The sequence below is a fragment of the Eptatretus burgeri genome, chromosome 3 (genome assembly GCF_056783735.1).
Source record: "Eptatretus burgeri isolate ZD-2024b chromosome 3, Ebu_testis_v1, whole genome shotgun sequence".
Taxonomy (NCBI): domain Eukaryota; kingdom Metazoa; phylum Chordata; class Myxini; order Myxiniformes; family Myxinidae; genus Eptatretus; species Eptatretus burgeri.
In genome coordinates this window covers 125874777-125900166 of record NC_140963.1, presented here as the reverse complement: position 1 = coordinate 125900166, position 25390 = coordinate 125874777, and the positions used below count along the sequence as shown (strand labels likewise).

The following is a 25390-nucleotide window of genomic DNA, read 5'->3' as shown; positions in this document are numbered from 1 at the left end:
CTCAATTATCATTGGGGTCAGCTTATTGGACACAGCTACAGCAACTCCTTGGGTATGGTAACCATCAGAGCGACCAGACCAATAGTAGGTGTAACCACCCACCATTATCTCGCCGCAATCCGGTCTCCGAACATCAGAGAGAGCTGCAATCCCGATGTCCAAACGCTTGAGCTCAGATGATAACAGAGACAGGTGATCATCCTCTCTTAGGGATAGGACATTCCAGGCACCCACCCGAAGGGACCGCCTCAGGTTAAGCCAAGGAGACCGCCGTCTGGTGGTCGACACTTCAGCACCACTCCGACACGCTCTCCCGCAATCTGACCCAGGGATGTTACCCCGTGGTTTCCCTCCTATCATCAAAGATCGGGGGTCCCGAAGGCTTTGCCCCAATCTCGTCATCCGGTGAGCTGCCCTGCGAAGGGAAGCTGCACAGGAGGTACTCCCACGGAGTGGGTTTTCAGATTTTTTTGCATTTTTGCGTTTTGCGGAATGAAGGGTTTTACGGTGGCTGGAGTGCAAATCCTGCCACCAACCTCCTAATGAAAGTAACCCACACGCAGGAGGACGTCCGCAGACACAGTTGGGCACTAGATATGGATGGCCGTTGGCTCACAAAGAGCTCCTCCGCCCTTTGACAGGTTTTGTTTTTAATCCTGCTGGGTGTCCATATCCAAACACCCTCCTCACCAGAAAACCTGGTTGGGGAGACGGTTTAGTCGCCGACAACACGACCATGAAACAGGTTAGTACAGGTTTACATGGTACCTGTAGCAGGTCACAGATCGAACCTGACCTGACAGCGATTAAATATTCAACTATGGCTCAAATATGACTACCGAGCATATCATCATCATAACACACACTACCTTACCTTCAGGACAGAGACCATCGCATTCATTCAGTAATGACAAGACGATTGAGGTCGAATGGTTCAGTGGTAATGGCGATGAAAGGCAGAAGGCACGAGCCAAAGATTTGGCATGGTTGGCATCACGCATATATTGTAGTGAAGACGATCGTCTTGTTCCTTCGTAGGGAGCATTCAATGAAGCCGTCAGTGTCGTTGACACACCTGTAACAACTGCGGGGATGCTACCCATTCTCCAGGCACCAGCAGATGACAATGACACCTTCTCACTACTGTGATCAAACGCTTTGTGGCTATTTCAAATCACATGGGTCAGAAGAACACCATCATCACAGCTGACCAGCCGCTGTGCAGTAGGGGCGAATCCAAAATTTGAGGATGTCATTTTTCTCATGGGAGGACTGCATATCTGCTTCAACTTCCTGAAAGCAATTGGCTAACACATGGAAAGTGCTGGACTTGATGACCTGTGGACAGAGGCGGGTGTTTATGCGACCAACACTACAGATACCATGCTGGATGGCAAAGCATACTACCGTGATGTGAGAGGACATCAACTGACATACGAAGCTCTCTGGTACATTAAATGGCCTATGTTTGAATTGTGGCTTGCTGAAAATGATCAAGAACTTGATGTAGAAGTCAAACAACTTGTCCAAAATGTAGCTAAGCTGTTGAAGACGAGAAATGACAACTAAAGAGAAGAACTTAGCAACGCAGTGGGCCAGCTCTCAGATTTTCTGAGGAATACAAATGTGCAAGATCTCCTCAAAGAGTTCGATAAGAAGCACTCTGACAATCCAAACTTCAAGCTTAGGTCAGAATATATGGAAATGGTGGAGATCTTGCTGGACTTAATCAGGGCTGAGAGAGATGGCAACTGGACTCTTCATCTTGAATCCTTTGCAGCCATGCTGCCATGGCTCACCATCTACGACCACATTAACTATGCTCGATGGGGACTGGTCTATCTCGCAGACATGAAACGCCTAGAGAAGACGGCGCCAGAGGTTCACACAGAGTTCAATGCTGGGAATTTTGTTGTGAAGAGAACAAAAAGGCGCTTCAACCAAGTTCCTGCTGACCAGGCGACTGAGTGGATCAACAGAACATGCAAGATGCAAAATGGCATTATTGGCATTACCAGGAATGATCAAGCCAGGGAAAAGTTTTGTCTCGCATGGTCAGAACGATCACGCATCAGAACATCAGATCTCTCTACAACCTTGAAGACGATGAGGAGGAGACCACTTTCACCCGTTCTGAGAGTCGCCAAGCACGCACAAGGCGTGATATTGATGATGTGATGAAGCTTGCCACACAACTGACAAGATTTGACGTATTCCGAGTATACACTACCTTGGCAGAAGTTGGTGGAGACTGTGACACGGACGGAAAAGACATGCCATTGGTATCACTGGCAACCAAAGATACTGCATCAAGTGACGTGGTGAGAGATCTACTCACAGCTGAAGATCGAGGAAAGAAGCATGTTATCACTAATGTAAAGCAACGCCTGATTGAGGGAACTGTTGGGTTTCATGACACACTCAGGAAGCACCACTCAAAAAACCTTCGCTGATTTGTACAAGGCAAATGTATCTCCTAAACAGAATGTACAGAAAACAATCAAAGCTGACAGAAAGCTACTGCAGCGATTGCTCAATGCTGTCACCGCCGGGCGACCACTGGAAATGGCGACCATTCTCAAGCATGAAATCTCTCCAATCCCACTGTCTCTGGCCAAGGTTGGAGGGAAGATGAACTCTGCTTCAAAGTTGGAGCTGATTAACATATTGATGGCAGGACTACAAGTACCTCCTGAAGTTCCAGAAGCTGACAAGAAGACATGTGTGATTATAGATGGTCACGCCCTTATCCAAGCTCTAGGAAAGCCTGTTGGGTATCAGACATTTGGTGAATATGCTGATGTGTTTGTAAAAACTGTAACACGTCACTTTGGACAGCACACAACAAGAGTTGATGCAGTATTTGATCGCTACATCGGGGAAAGCTCCATCAAGGCAGTGACTCGCTCAAAGTGACTGGGAAAAAAAATACCAATCCGCAAGCTCATCGATGGGCCCAATGTCCCACTCCCACAGGTTTTGGTCCAGTTCATTGCCTTGGATGAGAACAAAGCTGATCTTGCCAATTTCTTAGCTGAGGAAATCATAAAGAAAGGTAAAGATCTGCCCGGGCGATTTGAGCTGGTAACCGGAGGTGGATTTACAGATGTTACTGATGCAAGGTCAACAAGGAGAGATGACCCCAGGCTTCACGGAAACCATGAAGAGGCTGATACCAGGCTGATACTCCATTCGTGCGAGGAAATTAATGAAGGATACCAAAGAGTGCTAGTAATCTGCAGAGACACAGATGTCATGCTACTTAAGATACACTTTGTATCAACAAGAATATCCGAAGTGTGGATGGTGTCTGGAACAGTAAAGAATCGGAAATGTTACCCACTACATGCCGTATCTGAGAGACTTGCACAACCTGTGAGGGAAAACCTACTCAGCTTCCATGCGCTAACAGGTTGTGACACAACACCTTATTTCAGTGGCCATGCAAAGAAGTCATGCTGGAAAGCATTTGAAAGCCAACCACTTCTTGTCAAGGGGATCGGTCGTGATGGAGACCTTGCACCTATTGAACAGTTTGTGTGTCACCTGTATGGGACACCTGACCAACGAACCGTCAACCATGCCAGGCTCCAACTCTTTGGAAAGGCGAAGAAGGGACTAGAGATGTTACCACCGACAAGGGATGCACTGGAACTTCACGCAACATGCGCCAATTATCAGGCAAAGATTTGGTTGCAAGCAGACCAGGAACACATAGATGTCTCATCGCCTACAGACACCTCAGCTTGGAGGAAGGAGCCCGGTTGTCTTAAAGCCGTGTGGACAAGGCTACCCCAAATCCCAAAAGCCTGCCTGGAGCTGGTAGCCTGTGGATGCCATTCAAATGCAGAACAGCTCGACGTACTTGCTTCAGAGAGAACTTCAGGTGCACTTTTGCCTGTGGATGTGATGCGATTGACTGCTGTAATCCAACTGGCCAGTACATTCATACCAAGAGCCTCATGCCGATACACATGCATGTACAATGTACATGTAGGCTTATGCGACACACCCAATACTGTATGATCCCTTTCCGTTGTGTCACCCAGCTGGTCACACTCAGTAACATCACATTAATTTAATTAATATTTTAAACACATTGTAATAATGGATAAATGGTGAAACCGTATAGCCCTTTATCAGATCAAAAAAGTTTGCTGTTTCGCATCATATAATACATGTAGGGCCGTACATTAAGGCATATAATACACAATGTTGCATGTTGCAGAAACTGTGTACTTCAGCAATAGTATTACTATCTTTTTGCAAATATAAACATTAAATGAGCTTTCAACGGGGAAAAGTCCAGGATAAAATGACCTTTCAGGTCAAAATCAGTGGTTGCGTCCACCAACATTAAATTCTTCCCCACACGATGACTATAATTGATCTGGCATGGATGCCTGTTATAAAACAAGCAATTCACCATAAAATCAGATGTTGGCTCGTGGACTAGAACAAATCTGACTGCCACAAGAGGGGGCTATACAGTATTTAATTAAAGATAAAGTGAGTGGCCATTGCAAAAAAAGTTTGTTTAGGATTTTACAGTGACAAATTAGTATACTGAATGTGTGTGATAGTTTAAACCAAAAAGATTTGGTGTGCAAATTACTTTAGCATGCAAAATAAACACATTTAGAGAAAATCACATGTTTGTGTTTCAAAATGCCATTCACATTTGTGTAAAACTTAAAATTCACTTGTTAATTAAACAGGCTAAATGCATGTTTTTGAAAATATAAATAGTTTATATGGATAGAGGAGGCAAAGTTGATGTCAATTCATGCACAATGTAAAAAAAAACCACAAAATTTGACCTATTTGACCTTTTGACCTAGAAGGTCAAAATCGAGGGTGGCATCCACCTACATTTTCTTCCCCACCCTATGACTAATTGATCGAGCATGGATGCCTGCTATTGACAAAAAATGCACTAGAAATCGTTTTGTCAAGGACTTTTCCATGTTTGGCTGATGTACTATTATGGGTTTTCTTCATTTTCTTTTTCTGAGTAAAAAATATTCTCCAGGACAAAAGAGCTCGATAACGAATCGGCGTTCCACGGGGCAGTGTTAAGCGAGGTATTACTGAAAATGTTTTTCAAACAAATGGTGAAACAATAAAATACTCATATCTTTTGTTGCTCAGTTTATGATGATGAATATTTTGGGTCTTCCAACGACCAAGCAATTTCAAGGAGAATATTGGATTTATCAAAAAAACGTACGAGCCAGCCTGGCATTAATAAAGAAATTAGGCAGTATAGCAGTCGGCCTGAAAGGAGCAGCATGCTGAGGGCAAGGGTTAATTGAGGCGGCGTGTTTGAAACGAGAATAACAAAATAAGTGTTAATTAGCTTCAGCACAGCGCAATGGCGGCCCACCTTTGAGCTTTGAGAATCCTGGTGTTTGATTCACACGCAAGCCTTGAGGCTATTTCCATTCCAACTAAAAAGGGAAGACCTTGCGCCATTTAAGGCCTTATCAAGGAATTAATAATCATCAGCCTTGTTGAAGTTCAAAAGGTTGAACTGTTTTCTTCAACCCTGCGAATGAAAGAGCTTAGAAAATTGTTTTAAATGTCAAACAAAATAATTTTTCTAATTTTGTAAATATCGCAGCGATCATGCAAACTATTCCGGGACCTTCACGCAACCAAGTAATAAGTTGAAGGAGGAAAACACTGGATTTATGGAAAGGCGTTACCATCTGACATGGCACAAATAAAGAGAGTATGCAGGATAGCAATTAGCCTGGAAAGAGGAGCAGCTGATGGCAAAGGTTAATTGGGGTGGCAAATTAGAAGCCGATGTAATAAGAATAAGGGTTAATTGCCTTAGGCACAGACCAATGGTGCCCACATTAGAGGTTTGAGAATTCCTTCTTTTTCTCCAGATCACAGGGCTAACAGGCAAGGGTAACAACTCCGTGTAAAGATGTACGTATTTTCCCAATGATTGTCATTGTCAAAGAACTTAATATCGCCAAAGGCACTTACCGTAACTTTTCCAATTAGAAACCACATCGCGTGCATAAGCTGCACACTCCCGAAGTATTGAGATTTTTTTTTTTTGAAAAACAAACTCATGTACAAACCGCACTCGAAAATAAACCCAAGGTGTGAGATAAAGAGCACCATATCAAATTACTATCGGATAGACCGAATCTGCTGGTCATTTTTAAATGAAGATAAAGCAACCAGAGACAATCTGGATTGTCGAAGAGGTGTTTTGTTCGTAATGATTCCATTGTAGCATAGTGGTAGCATGCCTGGTGTCGGCTTAATGGTTAAGGTGGTAGGCTTGGGATCGGAGGATCCCGAGTTCAAATCCCACTCTGCTGTTGAATTTATACCAGGTGGGGTTGACTCTGCCCGTCATCCTTCTGAGGTCGGTAAAAATGAGTGCCAGCTTGCTGGTATCCTGTGGCGGAGTGGCCACCCGTCCAGGATTGTGCCCAATAGCCAAGGAGTCTGTTTCGGCAGCACCAACACTCTGCACAGAGTATGGTCCTGATGGATGGATGGATCTACCGCTTTGTGTCTCTTGATTCACTTGGTTTGTACCATATATTGTGGCATCTTGTCACCCTTCTTCCCTGTACTTTTCTATAAAAAGTACTTTGAGAGCCATGTGTGTGTGTTACCATTCTTCTCCGAGATTGGTGAACATATCTTTGTCAAACTTTCAGGGGTTCATCAGCGAATGTCTTGGAGTGTTTCAGGCCAAAAAAAAACTTTTGGAAAAATTTGAAAGAAAAGTTTTTTGGATTTTTTTTTAATTGCTCAAGAGTGCCTAAGACTTTGTATCTTTGTGAAAAGTAATATTAAATGATCCCCAACCCCAATCCTTAGTGGGTGTATGAAAGTGTTTTAGGCACCCACAGAAAAAAAAAATTGCCAGGATTAGAACAGTACCAGGCAACGTTCGGGTACCCACCGGGCAACGTCGGGTACTCCTGCAAGTCCAAGATAAACCCTTTAAAAGGTTGTTTTTTTTTAAACGTGTTTGAGCCATCTGCTTTCTGTGTGCCATCAATTTCAGCTTGTTAGAATGATCCATGGGGAATGGTAAAGTTGGAAGGATAATTGAACGCAGTGCAAGAAAAGACCATTTGAGCCACATCCCGAGACTTTAGGTCCCAGCGCTGAGGATTCCATGTTAACAGGAACTCAGACGTGACAACAATGTCAACAAAAGTTTATTTTGCCTCATATTTTAAGCGAAATTAGTCTCAAATACCAGTCATCTTGTCCACCTCCCTGCATTTTCCGTTACTCCTCATCCCTACACGTATTCCTTATTGTCCGTCTCGATCTATTTTGTCCCTCGGCCTTGCTGTTGTCATTTCCCCCTTCTCTTTTTGTTGTTCCTTTTGTTCTGCTGCGTCCTGATTAGTTCTGTGTTGTGTCTCTTCCACGAGCCTTGATTCTGCAAACAAAATAAATAAATAAATCTGAACACATCTGAAGATGAAATTTCCACCCACTTTCATTGCATTTGCTTCAAACAATGTTCTAAATCCTACAACTCAAATAAATACTCGCTTCAGCAAGCTTCAGGTATTATCCAGGAATTGACTTTGCAATCCGCGATTGACCGACATGACTGATAAATTGTTGAAATGTCTCATTTATTTGACACCAAATTGTTCAATTTGTGGAACAAATTTAAAATGAATATTGTATTACCCTTCATCCTTCTTTATGCAGCCCATGAAGTATGCCTTTTATTCCATGTCAGCAACTTACATCTGCAATGTCCTCCATCACATCTTCCTGCACCCTTCCACTTGTCCGTCAAGGTAAGGAACCCTCCCCCCCCCACTCCCCCCGAGCCAAGTTGTTGGCTTGTACAATGTGTATTAAAATTCTGAATGCCAGCTGCTATTCAGGATCAAGATTCGAGTGTAAATAACCTGGAGCTACAATTGACATTATACTTGTGCAAGTTATAAAAAAAAATTTTCACAAAATGCAAAAGATGTGGGGATGGTACGACAAAAAGTATGTAACCAAGGTCGTAGCCGTCGAGCCAGACCCCAACATTTTCGTCATCGGTATCAGTCAGAAGGGTTGGGTCCCAAGAGATGGAAAATGTGTGATAGTCATGTGTAGGTCTTTGCCTTCTCAGTTTTATCACCCCATGTATAACCCGACCCCTAAAGTCGCTGGTTGCCAGATTTTTCACCCAAAATGTATGGGGTCATTGTCAGTTTATTGTGTATCAAGAATGCATACAAGTAGTTTCACCAAAGCTTTGTATCTTGTTGGCAAGGATATTAAATTCATCATGTGATGGTATAAAAATTATGCATCAGTGATAAATATAATGGCCACAATGAACTTTTAAATGCAATTGAATTAAGTGGCCGAAGCTGCGAAAAATGAAGGGTTTTTTTCAATCATATAGTTTTGCATTTAATTATTTAAGACATCATGCCCCCAAATAGCATCATTCATCAATAGCCAAGCCTGGTGTTGGCTTTGTGGTAAGGGAGGCTGGATGGGTCCTGAGTTTGAGCACTGTTGGCTGCTGAATTAACACCAGGTGGAGTTGACTCAGCCTGTCATCCTTCTGAGGTCGGCAAAATGAGTACCAGTGTACTGGTATTGGGGCACAGCATCAGCGGCATAGCCGCGCCCCAACAAAATGAGAGCTACCTGGCAGCAAGCTGCCACATACAAGAAGATTCATCAATAATTTGTCCCAGGAGCCCTTTCCCAACATTTTGATACAATTTGCAATTTTACCTGACATATGTTGACAAGTGTGTGCCAGATTTTATACACTGACCCTCAAATTACGATTCTCGCCAATTTTGCGACTGAAATGGGAATGCGACGCTCTTGGCAATATTGATTCAAAGTTATTAAAAGTTTGGTGACCCAATGACTCTGGACTAGTTAATGTTTCTTTCGAAATTCTCAAAACGATAAGCAACTGCACAAGTGTGACAAAAGATAAAAATTTTCACTGTGGTGCGATGCTCACCCTGTCTGTGATGCAACAATGTGGTTCGTCCAGCACCTCCCGATAGATATCCCGCTGGGACCCTGGGCTCAGCATCGGAGTCTTGAGGTCAGGCGCTGATCTCGGCCCTAGGAAAAGCCTCTCCAGCAAGTGGGGCTCGTCACCAGCAATCAGGCTTTTCTCACAAAGCATATTTGGGCAGAACCTGAAATGGCAGAGTGATCTTGGACTCGCACGACATTTTCCCATTGAACATCGCTGATACTGCATCTGTTATAGGCATGGGCAAAGGTTCTTCACCAGGATGAGAAGGTGTGTGAAGGTGTGTATTCCAATGGAAGCATTGCACCACCACACCTAACAACAAAGTGGCAAGCTTGAAATTGAGAATTCTGCACAGTTCAGGATGACTGATGGTATAGTTGGAGAGCATGCCAATATATTATAAAGGAAGAAGAAACAAAATGCTGGAAAGGTTGAAAAAGAAACAAGTGCCAAGCGCAAGAGGGGTCGACGTGCTATGCAGCCATTGTTCTCAAAACCACTCACACAATCCGTACCTCTTCCCCAAACCTGCAACCCGACTCCCCCTCCCCTCTTTTCTACTCCTGGGGCCTATACTATCCTTGAAAATTTTGGTCACGATCATTTAAAGCACTTAAGTAGATTAGGTACCCTTCAGCTTTTTCCAAATTTCCCCCCTTAAATCTCAAACATTATGAAAGCTATTAACTTCATTTTTAACCCCCCTTACCCCTACTCCTTAACCTCCCCCCCCCTCCACGGGGCCTAAACTACCACTCCCAAGTTTGGTGTCAATCACTCAAGCCATTATACAGGTCATCGTAAGGAGGGAGAGGAACGATTTGCCATGAAAGCAGATCCCCCCCACCCCTTCTAATCCAAATCCCCCATAAATTGAAAAATCTAAAAAACCAATAACTTAATTTTTTTCACCATAAGTTCACCATCGGGTCCCTATTATGCAAGACACGTTTGGTAGCACTGCAGCCCCGACAACTGACGGGACTAGCCAGACCCCGATTCAATATAGAGAACCCCCTTCCCCTATTATAAATTATCCCCAAGTGTGTGTGTGTGTGTGCAAGCTTTGGTTTTTGTATGCCGTTAAAAATCTCCCCTTCCCTATTAACCCCAAACCCACCCTCACCAAATCGTAACTCATCCCCTACCCATGGCACTCCCCGTGCCCCCATTATGCAAACCAGGTTTGGGAGTGGACCAAGAAAAGGAAGCATTCTGAGACGAAAAATGATCAATGATAAACCAAATATGAGAGCGAAGTTGATGACGCGTCATCGCAAATCTCCACGTTCCAGCAGAAATGACCCAATATCAGATTTTGAGTTTAAAAAAAATTCCATTTTGACCCCTGTGACCCCAAGTCCCCACCCGATGGAGCATGATCCAGAGGTCAAATCCCCAAAAATTGTTCCATATTTCATGCGTCCCCCAATGTTGTTTGTGCATGGTTTCATTTCAAAAAATCCTTGGAAATGTTCCCGTAATTGCATTTTTTGATATTTGACCTTTTGACGCCACAAAAGAGTTTGGGGCCAAAATTGACATTGCTCTTGCACATCCGTGCCATGTGATCATAACTACCAGGTTTTGTGAATTTCTGCCCAACTGTTTTTGGGGAAGATAGCACGATGGACGAACAGACAGAGCCAATTACAATATCGGCTCTGACAAGATCACATGATCCTGAAAAGAAAGATCAGGTGGTGCTGAAGCCAAAAAAGGGAGGAGCGGAAAAGGAGGGTGAGGGGTATGGGCGAACGAGGCAAAAAATAAAATTCAGAAGCAAAAGGACTCCTGTGTCCCAGATTAAATTTGTACATCAGGGGGGAAAGAAAAACCTCATACCATGTCTAAGATTTTCCTGACAGCATGCCAGAGGTTCCAATACATGACTATTCTGTTAACATCGGACAGTGAAGGATAAAGGTGAATCCATTGAGTGCAGTGTTGTTGTTTTTAAATGCAAAGAGAGTACAGTGAGCATGCAGATGGCATCACAATTGGTCACATCCACCATGTCTGACACCCATCACAAACATCAACACCTCAAACAATCAGAGCAAGAAGAAAGTTCTCTTTTCAAAGCAAACGTTTTACTCCAGTGGATATGTGAAAACCATCGTGCATTTTGTTCGGGAGACGATGGGAATTTTTTTTTACTGATTATATCATTTTTTGGTACAAGCCAAAACTGGAAGACGAGACAGAGATGTTAACCTTGGAGGAGGTGGAGGGGGTGGGGGTGGGGGTGGGGTTGCCAATGCTACCGAAGGGGACGGGTGCTTCCAGTGGGAATGAAAACGTGAAAAAGACATCATACCAGAAAAAGTGACAAAGCCTCCTCATCTCATCCAAACTACTCTTTCTTTCCAAGGCACGGGTAAAGATAGCATCTCAGTACAAGTGATTGCTCACAGTGATTTTACACTGAAAAAAAAAATAACAACAACAAAAAACCACGAACAATGGCTGTGTACACATTAATTATCGATTGTGATACCCTGCTGGTTGACTGTTTTTATCTACTGCCGGTTCCTTGTGCCAAAGATACACAAGCAAAAGCCAATCATATTTTACACATATTCTTCGTTTAGCGAAGAAACCAAAGATTTCAAACTCTAACTTTTTAAAGATCGCATTACATTATTAATCAGCGTTCTTGCTTTGTCATTTGCAACAAAGGGAGTGACACGCTGTGTGATGAGAGTGGGAGAGAGTTAAAGAAATCAACAGGAAAAAAACAAACAAAAAAAACAAACACAAAGCAGTTTGAGTCTTGCTCTCTTGCAGAATGTCACAACAAACTGTTTGGGGACAGGGAGCGTTAATCAAGATGAACGGCTGACCGATTGTGGACCGGAGAAGCTGGACAAAACCTTTTTTTTTTAAACTTCAAGAATGAATGAAAGAGCTGATACACGGAGAGAAATGTGTAATTAAGAATAATATATAGATACCACGATCAAAACCATCGAGGGCTATCAAGTTCAAAGGTGAATATGCATCTTGAAAACGCGTGGGATTTATCCAGCAGTCAATCTGGCACAAGCAACAAAAACAACTCACAAATTCAAAATTGTTGACGCCACTGAAGGTGAATAGATTTGTGTTTTCACCCGTGTCTGTTTGTTTGTCTGTAAGCAGGATACAATATTTTTTTTTAATCTGTGTAGTGATTCTTCACCATTGAGAGATGGGGCCAAAAACGATACATCGCATGATATTTCAAAGAAGTTGTGGACGAGTTATGACAAAATTTGGTGGATGAGCTGGTTCGGTGACCAGAAGAAGCAGACTCGATTTAAGTTCAGGTCCGGATCCAGATCCGGCCTATCAGTGTGATTCAAAACGTAAACTGTTCAGCCTGGCGGAGATATGTGCTCCACCGAGTGCCATTCTCGTATTGCGCATAAAATCGTTTTAACAGATGAAATTACCAATATAAACATGCAAATGCATCAGTTTCTATTTTTTCATACCATAATATCCTCAACAACATTCATTGAGTGTTTCTAATTTGTTTTGAAAAAGCAAATACCACCCATCGCTACTAAGAGAGAGGGGAGAAATAAAGACGGTGGAAAGAGAGAAGGGTGGGAGAGAGAGCGAGAGAGCGAGAGAGCGAGAGAGAGAGGGAGAGCAAAGGTACCCAGTGTTGTCAGGCAATGCTGGGTCCCTCCTCTCACCCCTTCCCCTCCCTCATCCCACTTAATACATCCCAATTTGGAAGTACAATTCTTTTGATTACATTATCGACGATGTCACCAGAGGTCAAAAGGTCACCCATTTTGAAGGGAAGTAAAAATCAATGTATCTCCTTAATAGATTGCCCCATTTCAGACATACCAATAAAGTTGGAATATCAAAGATACTATTTAGATAAGGAGACATATCGACAAAGTTTTTTATATCAAGAAAATTTCTAAAAGGTAAATCATTGTTCTGTAAACCTCTTTCAACCGAAAGGGAAAAATTTGGATAAATGATCAAAATTGGGAAATTCCAAGAAACACAGACAGCCTTCATTTCTTATCATTTTATGGTGGAACAGCATCGATTCTAACTTTATCCAGCTTCATGATGTATTCAATAACAATTTCAAATCAGATATTAACACAGAGCTATAATTTGGTAATGCAATTACTTTGATTACACCATCAATGACATCACAAGAGAGAGCTAAATAGATCATTGATCTTAAAGGGAAGTGAATATTTAAAACCCTTTTCAATAAGAAGAAATTAAACTCATGAACAAAGTTTTTGATCGCAAGATATTCATCAAAAGTAATACCGTGTTGTCGTTATGTTAACCCCAAATAGGCATTTTTAAATGGTCTTCAGAAGGTGGCAATTCATGAATGCACGACCTGGATTTGTAATTCAAGGTACTGGAGAGCAAGGAAGTCGAGACTATTTCCCTTATCTATTTTAATCATATCAAAAGCCATTTCTAGTTTCATGGAATTCAGTATTTGACATTTGATGAAGATCACACTTTTCTGGATCACAGCAACACGAGCAGGCAATGGTACATTTAACCATTGCTACTCTGCAAAGGCAACACCTTTTGCATCTACCTTTTTTTACATTTGCAGGAAGTATTGACTAATTTGGGTTTTGAGGGCTTTGTCGTTCTATTTGCTATTAGGTGGCCATTTTCACACTTCCTTCCAAATTTGATTGGATCTGGTAGGGCTGGTTGAGACTGGGATGCTCGTTTGCAAATGGCTCGCTGGTGTACGGATCGCAGTGGGAAATGAAACCAAAGTGAAACATCTAGTCAGAGAGAAGGTGATCAACCCCTTCAGATAAAATAGTGTAGACCTCACAAACATTTCATCAAGTCATTGGCTTCATCCATCGAGTTCGTGGAAGCAAAAGAGGGGGGACTGAAAGCTCTTACGATAATACAAGATGAAAACAGCCATAAAATGGACCCTATATGCCTGAAAACATTCATTGAAAAAGGTGAAAAACAAACTACAAATACAATGGAGTGCAATGATAAGAAGTCTATGCTTTGCACAAAAGCTCAATGACTTGGGGAAAATGGAAGCTTTTTGGCAGGGGGAATTTTTTATTTTGGAAAATGGAAGCGGGAGATGTCCATGGGGGTGGAGAGGGGAGGGGGTAAACGTGAGGGGAGGTGGAGGGAAGGCAGCGTGAGGGGAGGTGGAGGGAAGGCAGCGTGAGGGGAAGATAATATGGTGTGAGGGGAAGGGAAGTGAAGGCAACGTGAGGGGAAGATAATGCGGTGTGAGGGGAAGGGAAGGCAGTGCAAGTGTAGGGGAAGGCAGTGTGAGGGGAAGGGAAGGCAGTGCAAGTGTAGGGGAAGACAGTGTGAGGGGAGGGGAAGGGAATGGAAGCCAGCGTGCGGGGAAGGGAAGTGGCAGTGGAAGGGGAGGGGAAGGCAACGTGAGAGGTGGTAAAAGGAAGGCAGCATGAAGGGAAGGTAAGGGAAGGACGATAAAACATGCCCAAACAGCAACATTTTTTTTTTAACCGCCGGGTTCCATATAAAATCGGGCAGAAACATTTATAACCCACAATACCTACCTGTCAAAGGGTTGTATGCCTGCATGGTTTTGATATTCATGGTTTTGGAGTTATGGAGGACACACACACACACACACACACACACACACACACACACACACACACACACACACACACACACACACACACACACACACACACACACACACACACACACACACACACACACACACACACACACACACACATTTATTATTGTCGCATCTATGCCGATTAAGACCGATGCAGGACGGGTAGACTGAAACTGGCTTTTACTCCCTTGGACTGCATTCAAACAATGGCAGCTTTGCGTGCGCGGGAATCGCAAAAAGCACACGAGGCTCTGAACTCTCTTAAAACCAATGGCTTTATTTCATCTGGATACCCAGCAGGATTAAAAAATTTTTAAAACCACCAAATGGTGGAGGACCTCCTTGTGAGCCAACAGCCATCCAGATATGGTGCAAACTGTGTCTGCGGACGTCTTCCTGCAGTTGGTTCTCTTTCCGAGGAGGTTGGTGGCAGGATTTGCACTCCAGCCACCACAAAAAACATCATTCCATAAAACACACTGAAGTGTGTGGCGGGATGGTGCTGATGAGTCGTCCACCAGACGGCGGTCTCCTCACGTTAACCTGAGGTGGTCCCTTTGGGTGGGTGCCTTTGAATGTCCTATCCCTAAGAGATAGGGATGGACCAAGCATCTGCCTGGGGGATGGCCAGATGGAGGCCCCTGGAGTCCCGACGGAAAGTGTATGCAGCGACGTGCTGTGGAATATGCTCCGAATGCATGTTTATTTCCCGAATCAAATCAATAAAAAGTACCAGAGGATGGTGGAATCTTGACGGATTAGTAAGATGGCAGGTTGGGGAAGGGAAGAAGGGGGAACACAGAATGGATGAAGAAATAATTATCGACAATACCTCTAAAACCGATGACTCCACACACCAGATTTATTCAGACGGGGATAGGGAACGTGAACCAGATGAGTCTTAGTTGCTGGTGAACAAGCAGGTGATGAGGAGATGATGAACACACACGGCAAGATGGCGAACGGGGCAAGCTCGGCAGAAGCACGGAAAGAGCAACCGTTTTCTCAGCAGCACCTTACCTCCTCTGTTGGTGCAATCCCTACTCTCTTTTTCCTCTTGTTTCATGCCCAACCCTCTTCTGCTGTCCTTAGCCATGAGTCCTGACCTTTCTTCCTTCTCCTTGCTCCTCTTCGTGCCCCAGCTCCCGTCCACTTTCTCTCGCAAGACATGACCAAAAATTCCGCCCTCTTGGGGAAATGACAATTTCGCCCCTCCAGAGGCGCACATAACTCCGCCCCTTAGGAGGCCAGGGAAAGCTCCTCCTCTTGCTCTCTGGACAGTGCAGCCCCTCTTCTCCACCTCATCCGGTGAGATATTGCAAGGGGTTATATGCACAATTTCCCTCACCTTAATCCCTAATTCATTATTACCACGCACCATCCCTTGTATAGCACAGAATTCAAACAAAACAATTCTTGAGCTGACGTTTCCCTACTAAATCACATCAAGATAGGCTAACTACTTGTACACGGACCATGCTACTCTATACACTTCTATCTGTTCTAAGGCAATGTCTAACCTCTCTCCTCCCCCCACCCAAACAAACATAATAACATCATCATCGATGAGGTTGGTTTAAAAGTATCCTGCACGCTATCCTCACATTTTACAAAAGTGATGTTATTGTGAGTGTACCGACACACTCTGTTCCATTTTCGGTTTCTGGTTTGGCAGATTTCTCATGAATCCTTTTCATGCTTCTCATGGAGAAGTTTACTCCGAAATGAATTTTTCTTTGTAATCGAGACACGTCATAGGAGGATTGTGTATGTCATTTGTTATCGTCAAAGCAAAAGCGAAGAAGTTATATATAATTGATGCTGCTACCGTTAATTACAATTTATGCAAGTTAATAGTTGCCAAACGTTAAAATCAACATTTTCATGTGCCAGACTTTTTCACTTTCAAAACAAAAGCAAGACTATGCCAACAAACCGTCACTCTGGTAATGCATTCATCTGCATTTTGAAGGCCATCACAATTTGTTTCATCGTGGCATATTTTAGGCAAAGCGTGTTGGCCAACCAAATGGTAAGCAGCGAGACCGAATAATCCATCTCCATGAGCATTCACATCGCCCTGGAAATCGCTGTACCTCAAATCATTATCCGCATGGCAATGTGCGACCACTTTCAACCCTGTCCATCGAATTGCAATGCACTGCTACATCTCCAAAGATACTGTGAAAACAATATTCTGGGTGTGGGGGGGGGGGGAGAGAGAGGAGAGAGAGAGACAGAGAGACAGAGAGACAGAGAGACAGAGAGACAGAGAGACAGAGAGACAGAGAGACAGAGAGACAGAGAGACAGAGAGACAGAGAGACAGAGAGAGAGAGAGAGAGAGAGAGAGAGAGAGAGAGAGAGAGAGAGAGAGAGAGACAGAGGGAGAGAGAGAGACAGACAGACAGAGACAGAGAGAAAGAGAGGATGGATGGAGTGAGAAATAGAAACATGTGTACAAACCTGTTGAGAAAACTATGCGCAGCCGAGACAAGGTGGAAGAAAGCCTCAGGTGGCAAGGCAGCTCTGTAAAGCACATGCATTATCGGGCTATGGGAGAATGGAAAAGGCTGCAGGGGCTCAGCCACTGTGGACCAACGCAGGACACGGATCAATGATCGAGCACAGCACATGAGCAGTGCAGGGGGAAGCTGTCGACACCATTGTTGCTTCAACAGATGGGCATCATGGATCTAAGGCGAAGAGCAGAGACGTTATCATTTAAAATTATCATCGAGAAATTGATAATAATCGAGTCAGATCCACACAATCTTTCTTCTGATGAAAGGAGAGGGGGTACATGGAATTTTCACCAAAACAGAAGCAGATTTATAAGCATGCACTTGAACCATCTCTCACTATTCAACAAAACATTTGAATCTCTTCCTGTGTTATCTTCCTGTGTTGGAGCCACAAAGTTATCTTCTCAAAAATGTTTTTGTTTTCGTCATAAAAAAAGATAACAACAAAACGTGCACTGTGAAAAATGTCCAATATGCCACTGGTACAGTGTTGGTGTAAGGTCCGACTGCACCTGAGAGGATGTTCATTTTTCTGTGGAGCTGTGGTTAAAGAATGCAGGAAAGGGGTGGGGGGTGGGGGGGTGGGGGTGACTATGGAGACGAGGTACCATGCCACTCGAGCGATTTGCCCTTCTTTATCGGCAGAGCTAGAAATTGCTCTTCGGGCTTCCCAAATTTCCCATTTGTCATGGTGACTGCATCCACTTGTCAAATTTACCTAAAAGATAGCCGAGGAATGCTCCAAAGCAACATATTGCACTGTGCCGCTGAGATGGATGACAGTTTCACTCTTGGCACCGATGAAAGAGAGATTTCCCATTTGGGCAGGACCAACATTAATGCATATGTGCAGTGCACCAGAGACGGTGCAAAAAAGGCCATCTGTGCATTTGCTTTCTCGGCAAACTTGCAAATGTTCGAAAAAAAACCCTTTCCATCCCCCAATCCCCCGGATAATTGAGGGAGGAGTAGGATCGCAAGAAGCGTTCCCCGGGTAGAGAGGTAAGGTGTAGGCCATTGTGAAGTCACCAAGCCAAGTTGCAGCGATGGTGTCGAAACAAAGGTTTTGACAGCTGCTTGAACCAGCAGCAAATAATGGTGCAGTGATTGGATGCACATCCCACATTTTTCTCTGCAAAGCTAAAACCTAAAATATGTGGCCAAAATACTTCAGTGCCCCCCCCTTCTCTCACCCCACCCTCACCACCAGAAACGAGTGCATTACAGGTATATGGTCTACTGCTTTCAGGCCAATTGAAAAACTCTGAGTCAACAGCACAGCAAAACTGGATTTGAACGTGAATTTCAAACTTAACTTGAACCCAAATGAAGAGACAACAAAGAAGATGTGCTGTACAAAGATATCGCTTTTTGTAAATTTGGCTTTTGTGGCCAGCAAAGACCGTCTTGGAGCTGTGAAGGATAATTTTGCTCATGTGGTTGTTGATATATATATATATATATATATATATATATATATATATATATATATATATATATATATATATATATATATATATATATATATATATATATATATATATATATATATATATATATATATATATATATATATATATATATACGATCCATTCAATCACAGCTTAAAGTATTTCAAAGTGTTTTTGATTTTAGAGCAACAAAGGTTCGTGCTACATCTTGGACATGCATTGAACACAATTTTCTTAATAATCCATTAACAAGCCTTGTCGTGCAAACATTTCATATTCTTTGGTGTGTCCAGATGCACAAATGACAATCTGGACCCTTTTAGCCGACTCGAATCATCGACAAGTTTTTGAACAGTTTGAAGTGGGATTCTACATCAATATTTCATCAGTTGGACACGTCACACAATTCATTTGAGGCCGTGTCGCATTGTTGTGGAGCTGGTAATTTGCATTCCATTACATCCCACAGACACTGCAATCAAGAACTGATCTTGAACTGATCACTCCACAAAACCCGTTTCCACGTCTTGAGGCCCAAATAGACCCATGATGCATCATGCTAAAACACCACGATAAGAAAAGGCTTGTGTGCAGCTGTTCTTCCAGAGTATTCCATAGAATGCGTGGATTAAAGAAACTGTACTGATGCTTTCCTGACATCCAGATGGCTTCACAAGCTTCTCCATCACATCGAGGACATTTGATGTGGCTGAAGAGTCAGGTGTGTTCTGTCTGACAACACATGGAAGGGCACTTTTCTCTCTTGAGATGTGTTTAGATTTTTTTGCCCAATTGATGGTCAAGGTTGACATTTTGATCTCTGAATCATGACGCTTTCACCACAGGCAATTTGAAATGGTGAGCTTGGTTGAACTCAGCCAGATGGATGTTCCACCCTCCGACAGCTGATTGTCATTCCTCATTGGAGCTTCTGCTGGTACATGATGCTCTGAAACTGAGCAATGAGACTCTTCTCTTCCTATTTACAGGCTATGGATAATATTCATGGTTTTGTAAAACAGATAAACACGTGAGAAATTCTTACAACTGGGATAGGAAAGGGTGTCCCATGAAACTTGGTGGGATGCACACATATAGTTTCCATGAAAAGGAATTCAACCTTCTCCAACAACTGTTTTTTTCAAAACACATCGGATCACACAGTATCAATGGTGGAAAAAGCAATTGGGCAAGGGAAATCAAAGAGCGGAAAGTGGGGGAAGGGGATAAGCAGATGTTATTTTTCACTTTAATACGACTAAGATCCTCGTCCTCTTCGGATCATGAAGATCCGATGAAAACTCTGGGTTGTGAAACAAAAAGTCAAAAAATAGGAATGACGTCATAAAAATTGATATGACGTCATAGTGATGTATCATATGTGAGGTAATTCATCTCTGCCAATGCCCTGTTCGATTCCCGCAAACAGAATTCAAAAAGCTTGCCTAGTTTCGGAGATAATTTTTTCGGCGATTTCCATTAGCGGAGATATTTTGACGTCATAACTTTTTTTCTCGGAGGAATTTTCAAAATCGGAGATGGTTACTGTCTGCACAGGGTGTTTTTACATATATACACCAAGTTTCAGGAAGTTTCGATGAAAACTATAGGCTGTGAAACAAAAGTCCACAAGAAGAAGATGAAGAACAACAACGTGAGTAAGACTTAGAGATCCTCCACGAGGATCTAAAAACATACATATTATCGAAATTTAAAATGTAGGCAACTTGGATAATTTTTCCTCAAATATTTTAATTATCAGGTGGAAGAAATGGCATTAGGACAAGCATTGCTCTATTGGTAAGACAATGGAGCTGAGATCAAGCTTTGGGAACGACTTTATATCATTCAGAAAATAAACTTAGTCTTGGCTTCATGGTTAAGGTGGCTGGCTTAAGATCTTAGGGTCTTGATTTTGAGCCCCTGTGAGCCATTAAATAACACCAGGTGGGTTGACTCAGCCTGTCATCCCATTGAGGTCGGCAAAATGAGTCCGAGCTTACTGGAAACAGGGAGCACTGCATCAGCGGCACAGCTGCGCTCCAAGTAATGACCGAACTAGCAGCCACAGGCTGCATACGAAATGATTCAGAAAGTGTTTTGTTTTTTTTCCAACTTTCTGAAAATAATTCCAAAAATTATGTTTAAAACTGACTTATTAAAACCAGGGTATTCAGAAATTTTACAAAGAAATGACGTGCCAGTTGAGACTGTGTTGTTTGCTAAACCTCCCTGACACCTCTCTTCTTTGAGAGTTCCTTCACAGTTTCTTCCTCAGCAATTTGCAAGCCCACAACACGCAACAGCACATCCTGCAGACAGTTTGAAAGGATATGCAACAGTTCGAAATGATATTCTTTTTCCCTCAAAGCCTCTGCAAGCCCATCATTTCATCATCTCAAACTGGGAATAAATATATTTTTTAATCCAGCTGTTCAACAAGAAGCAGCAAAAAAAATTGTGCTATTTCTGCATGCTATGTAACACTGATTACAAAGACCTCTCACAGGAAAGAACAATTATGAAAAAAAAGACGTGTGTATCACGATTGGGTGGGGAGGGGGCGGGGGGTGTGATGCAATCACAAGTATATAGATTGTAAAATATGTTTTTGGAATTAATATACAAATATTGGCATTACACCTCAAATTTACTATGTATGTATGTATGTGTATATGTATAAATTGACTCCGCCCATGCTCTTCCAACCGAATAATCCACATAAAGCAACCATGAAAGGCCACCAAGGTAAGCCCTTTGCTGTTTCAAACCCTTCCCATAGTTCATGCACAGCTATAAAGTAGGTGTCTTTTTTTCATTGATATATTGACATATTTCAATGTTTACACGTAGTTCATGCTTGGAAGCTTCGTTAGTATGCATTTATGTCTGCACTGTTGCTGGTGATTCGCCAACAAGTGATGAAATCGGTCTGGCAGCTGAGGGGGTGTGTCGCATTGGGATTCTCATGTGTGGACGATATGTGAACGTCTTTATAGCTGTGGAGGAACTCTTTGAAGGGTTTGAAACAACAAAAGGCTTTGTTGGCAACAAAAGACTTGAGGGGAAGTGGGGGTGGGCATGGTCCCATCTGCCAGCATCACTACAGGATTGAACAAATTGGGGTACTTTAAAATAGCATGTTCAAATGGGTCATACAAAACACCACCTGGAGACATCCATGGTGGCTGTTGTGGGGAGTGGGGGGGGGGGCTTTGTGAGGAGGTTTAGCTTGAGGGGAGGGGAAGGAAAGGAAGGTTGTTTTCCTTCAATCGTCAAAAAGCCACATCAGTTTTCGTGCCTATATTTAATTTCCACACACGTTTTACAACAAAAATACGATAAGCTCTAAAATCTCTTAAACTGAGCTGAGCAAATTTTAAACTATGGAATTAATCCGAGCAGCAATTCCGACTGCTAAAAAGTGTTCATTTGTCCAATTTGCACATTCTTTGACACCCCTTCCTCTCCTTGACCTCCAAAGAGTTGTATCGTGGTGGAAGGGGTTTGGGAGTTGGTTAGCATGAGCGGAGCAGAGAGGAAGGGAAGGTAGCATGGGGGGAAGGGGGGTGGGGGGGCGGTGAAGGGAAGGCAACTTTAATTACCTTCGCATTCTGCGAAAGGTTATGTTTTGGTCACTGTGTATTTATTTATTTGTGAATATGTGTGTTTGTTTGTTATTCGCATAACTCAAAGTATTAAACCGAATTGCATGAAAATTGGTGGGATGATTCGTGATTATCCAAGGACGATTTGATTAGATTTTGGGAGCGATCGGGTCAAAGGTCAAGGTCAAGGTCATGAAAAGGTCAAAAACAAACTTTTGAGCATAACTTCCTTCATAAGACAGCTATCGACATGCAACCAACGCCATATTGTTCCATGACGAAATACCTTTCGGGTACGTGGTGTCAGATTTGACGTGACGTCATCAGAAGTGCGTCAAAATGACGTCACAAGATGACGTAAATTTTCAATCTTCGACCTCATCAGTTTTGATCATACCGTTTCGTAGGACTTACCTTAAGGACGTCACACACCAAATTTGATGTCGTTCGGACTGACCGTTATGATGTCATTGACGTTTGAACATAACGTTTTTCAATTGTGGCTAAAATGTCCTGATATTTGAAATTCAAATATCGATGTAATTTGTAAAGGAAATTGTCCCAAATCCAGGCATTATGATCAGTACCAAAATATCTGCTTATTTATGAAAAGGTTTTGCAAATTAACTCTATGGTCAAGGTCAAGGTCACACTCAAGGTCAAAATATACTTGTAGGCATAACTTCAGATCTAATAGAGCTATTGACATGAAACTAACGTTAAAATGTTCTGTGAAATAAGAGCTTTCAGGATGGTAGTCCGCGATTGGTAGTGACCTCATTGGAAGTGCGTCAAAATGACGTCACAAGATGACGTCATTTTTAAACTTTCGACTTTTTCCAGTGTTTATCATTCCATTTTGTTGGACTGCCCTCAATGACGTTTAACACCAAATTTGACGTCCATCGGACTGATGGTTGTGACGTCATGGACGTTTTTAAATGACGTTTTTCAAATGTGCCCGGAAAAAAGTAGCGGCGGCGAAGGTATGCGCTCTACCGAGTGCCCGTTCTAGTTGACATATAATCCTATCCACCTGGGTTTAATTGATTCGGTGAGAGCTAATTGGTTATTCCCTCCATCCATTGGTGAGAGATTTGGGTGGGTCTTTGTTTTTTATTTACATGTTGATTGCTTTTGACATTTACAAGTGGAACATGCTTGGGAGCCTCAGTGGTGCATATGTCTGTCTGCACTGTCACTGATGATTCACCAACAAGCGATAAAACCTGTCTGGCAGCTGAGGGTGTGTGCAGCATTGGGATTCTCATGGAAGAGGTGTTTTCAAAAAGTATCCAACCTTAATTTTTCGTGCGTAAACAAATGAAGCTCGGGAGGCGTGGTTTGGTGCACATATGTAGGCGATCCTAATCCGTATGCGTGAATATTTTCCCGCCTGCAGAAGCGGTCAGGCGCCGACAGACTGCCGATGAGTGAGGAAGTGTAAGTGAACGCCGTCGGATTTTCGTTTTTGACAAAATGACCGATCACTGTGGTCTCATCACCAGTGATCACTGTGTTGAAGAAGTTGGGATCGCTGTTCACAGCCTCCAGCATGTCCTGTGCGATCTCGAAACGGAGTTGCTTCTGCTCGATCGTTAGCAGCTTTGGCACGAACTTCGCTGAGATTCTCCTTCAGCCAAAATCCTCAGTCACAATGGAATGAACGGATCCAATGCTGATGCCCGCTTCGTCTGCAAGTTCTCTGATCGTGATTCGACGATCCTGCATCAGCAGGGTCCTCACTTGGTCAATGACGATCTCACGTCAGGATGTTGAGGGCCTACCAGAACGTGCTTCACTTTCCACTGATGTGCGACCATCTTTGAAGTGGTTGAACCACTCTTTTATCTGTGTGGTGCCCATTTCTTCGTTCGCGAAGGCCTGTTGAATCTTGCGGATCGTTTCCACTTGGGAATCGCCAAGCTTTACACAAAATTTTATGCAGTAGCGTTGTTCAAGTTTTTCCGTCATTTTGTCAAAAACGAAAATCCGACGGCGCTCACTTACACTTCCTCACTCATCGGCGGTCTGTCGGCGCCTGACAGCTTCTGCAGGCGGGAAAATATTCACGCATACGGATAAGGATTGCCAACATACGTGCACCAAACCACGTCTCCCGAGCTTCATTTGTTTACGCACGAAAAATTAAGGTTGGATACTTTTTGAACACACCTCGTATGTACGATTTGTGAATGTCATTACAGCTGTGAAGGAACTCTTTTTACGATTTGAAACAACAAAGGGCTTACCTTGGTAGCCTTTCATGTTTGATGATTCTTCGGCTGGAAGAGCATGGGAGTCGTCCATTTATTAATATAATTCAAGCTACCTGGGTTTAATTGATTTGATGAGAGCTAATTGGTTATTCCCTCCATTCACAAGTGAGACATATGAGTGGGTCTTTGTTTCTTCATTTATATGTATGTGTGTATATATGTTGTTGTTCGTCTTTCGGCTGCTCCCGTTAGGGGTCGCCACAGCGGATCATCCGTTATGATCCGCATTCTCATTTGGCATAGGTTTTACGCCGGATGCCCTTCCTGACGCACAGGGATAAGGATTGTTGCCTCTTACGACACAGGGATAAGGATTGGGTTTCACCATGATTCCGGGCTGCCCTACACCCTCTCAGAGTGCGGCCCGGCGCAGAGCTCCCGTCCTCAAGCGATCCTCCAACCCAAGCCTCCGAGTAGCCAGATTACAGGCGCATGCCACTACGCCCGGTTAAGTGTATGTATATATATATATATATATATATATATATATATATATATATATATATATATATATATATATATATACATACATATATATATACATACATATATATCTTCCTCTTTCGGCTGCTCCCGTTGGGGGTCGCCACAGCGGATCATCTGTCTCCATTTCGCTCTATCCTCCACATCTTCCATTGACATCAAGCAGTCAGACGGCTGCTTCATTCCGTTCCAGTCAGACGGCTGCTTCCATCAGTTCCAGTCAGACGGCTGCTTCCATCAGTTCCAGTCAGACGGCTGCTTCCATCAGTTCCAGTCAGACGGCTGCTTCATTCAGTTCCAGTCAGACGGCTGCTTCCATCAGTTCCAGTCAGAGGGCTGCTTCATTCAGTTCCAGTCAGACGGCTGCTTCATTCAGTTCCAGTCAGACGGCTGCTTC

General features: G+C 43.1%; 1 protein-coding gene across 4 annotated transcripts in view; it reads right to left on the bottom strand.

Moving 5' to 3' along the window:
• CTC1 (CST telomere replication complex component 1) overlaps nucleotides 1-25390 on the bottom strand; it is a 414875-nt gene that overhangs the window by 126932 nt on the left and 262553 nt on the right. For all 4 annotated transcript variants that reach the window (XM_085875488.1, XM_085875489.1, XM_085875491.1 and 1 more), the window contains 2 exons: nucleotides 17114-17343; nucleotides 8996-9179 (listed from right to left, as the gene is read on the bottom strand). In XM_085875488.1, coding sequence (XP_085731614.1) covers nucleotides 8996-9179; nucleotides 17114-17343 — 414 coding nt within the window. The remainder of the gene's footprint in view (nucleotides 1-8995; nucleotides 9180-17113; nucleotides 17344-25390) is intronic.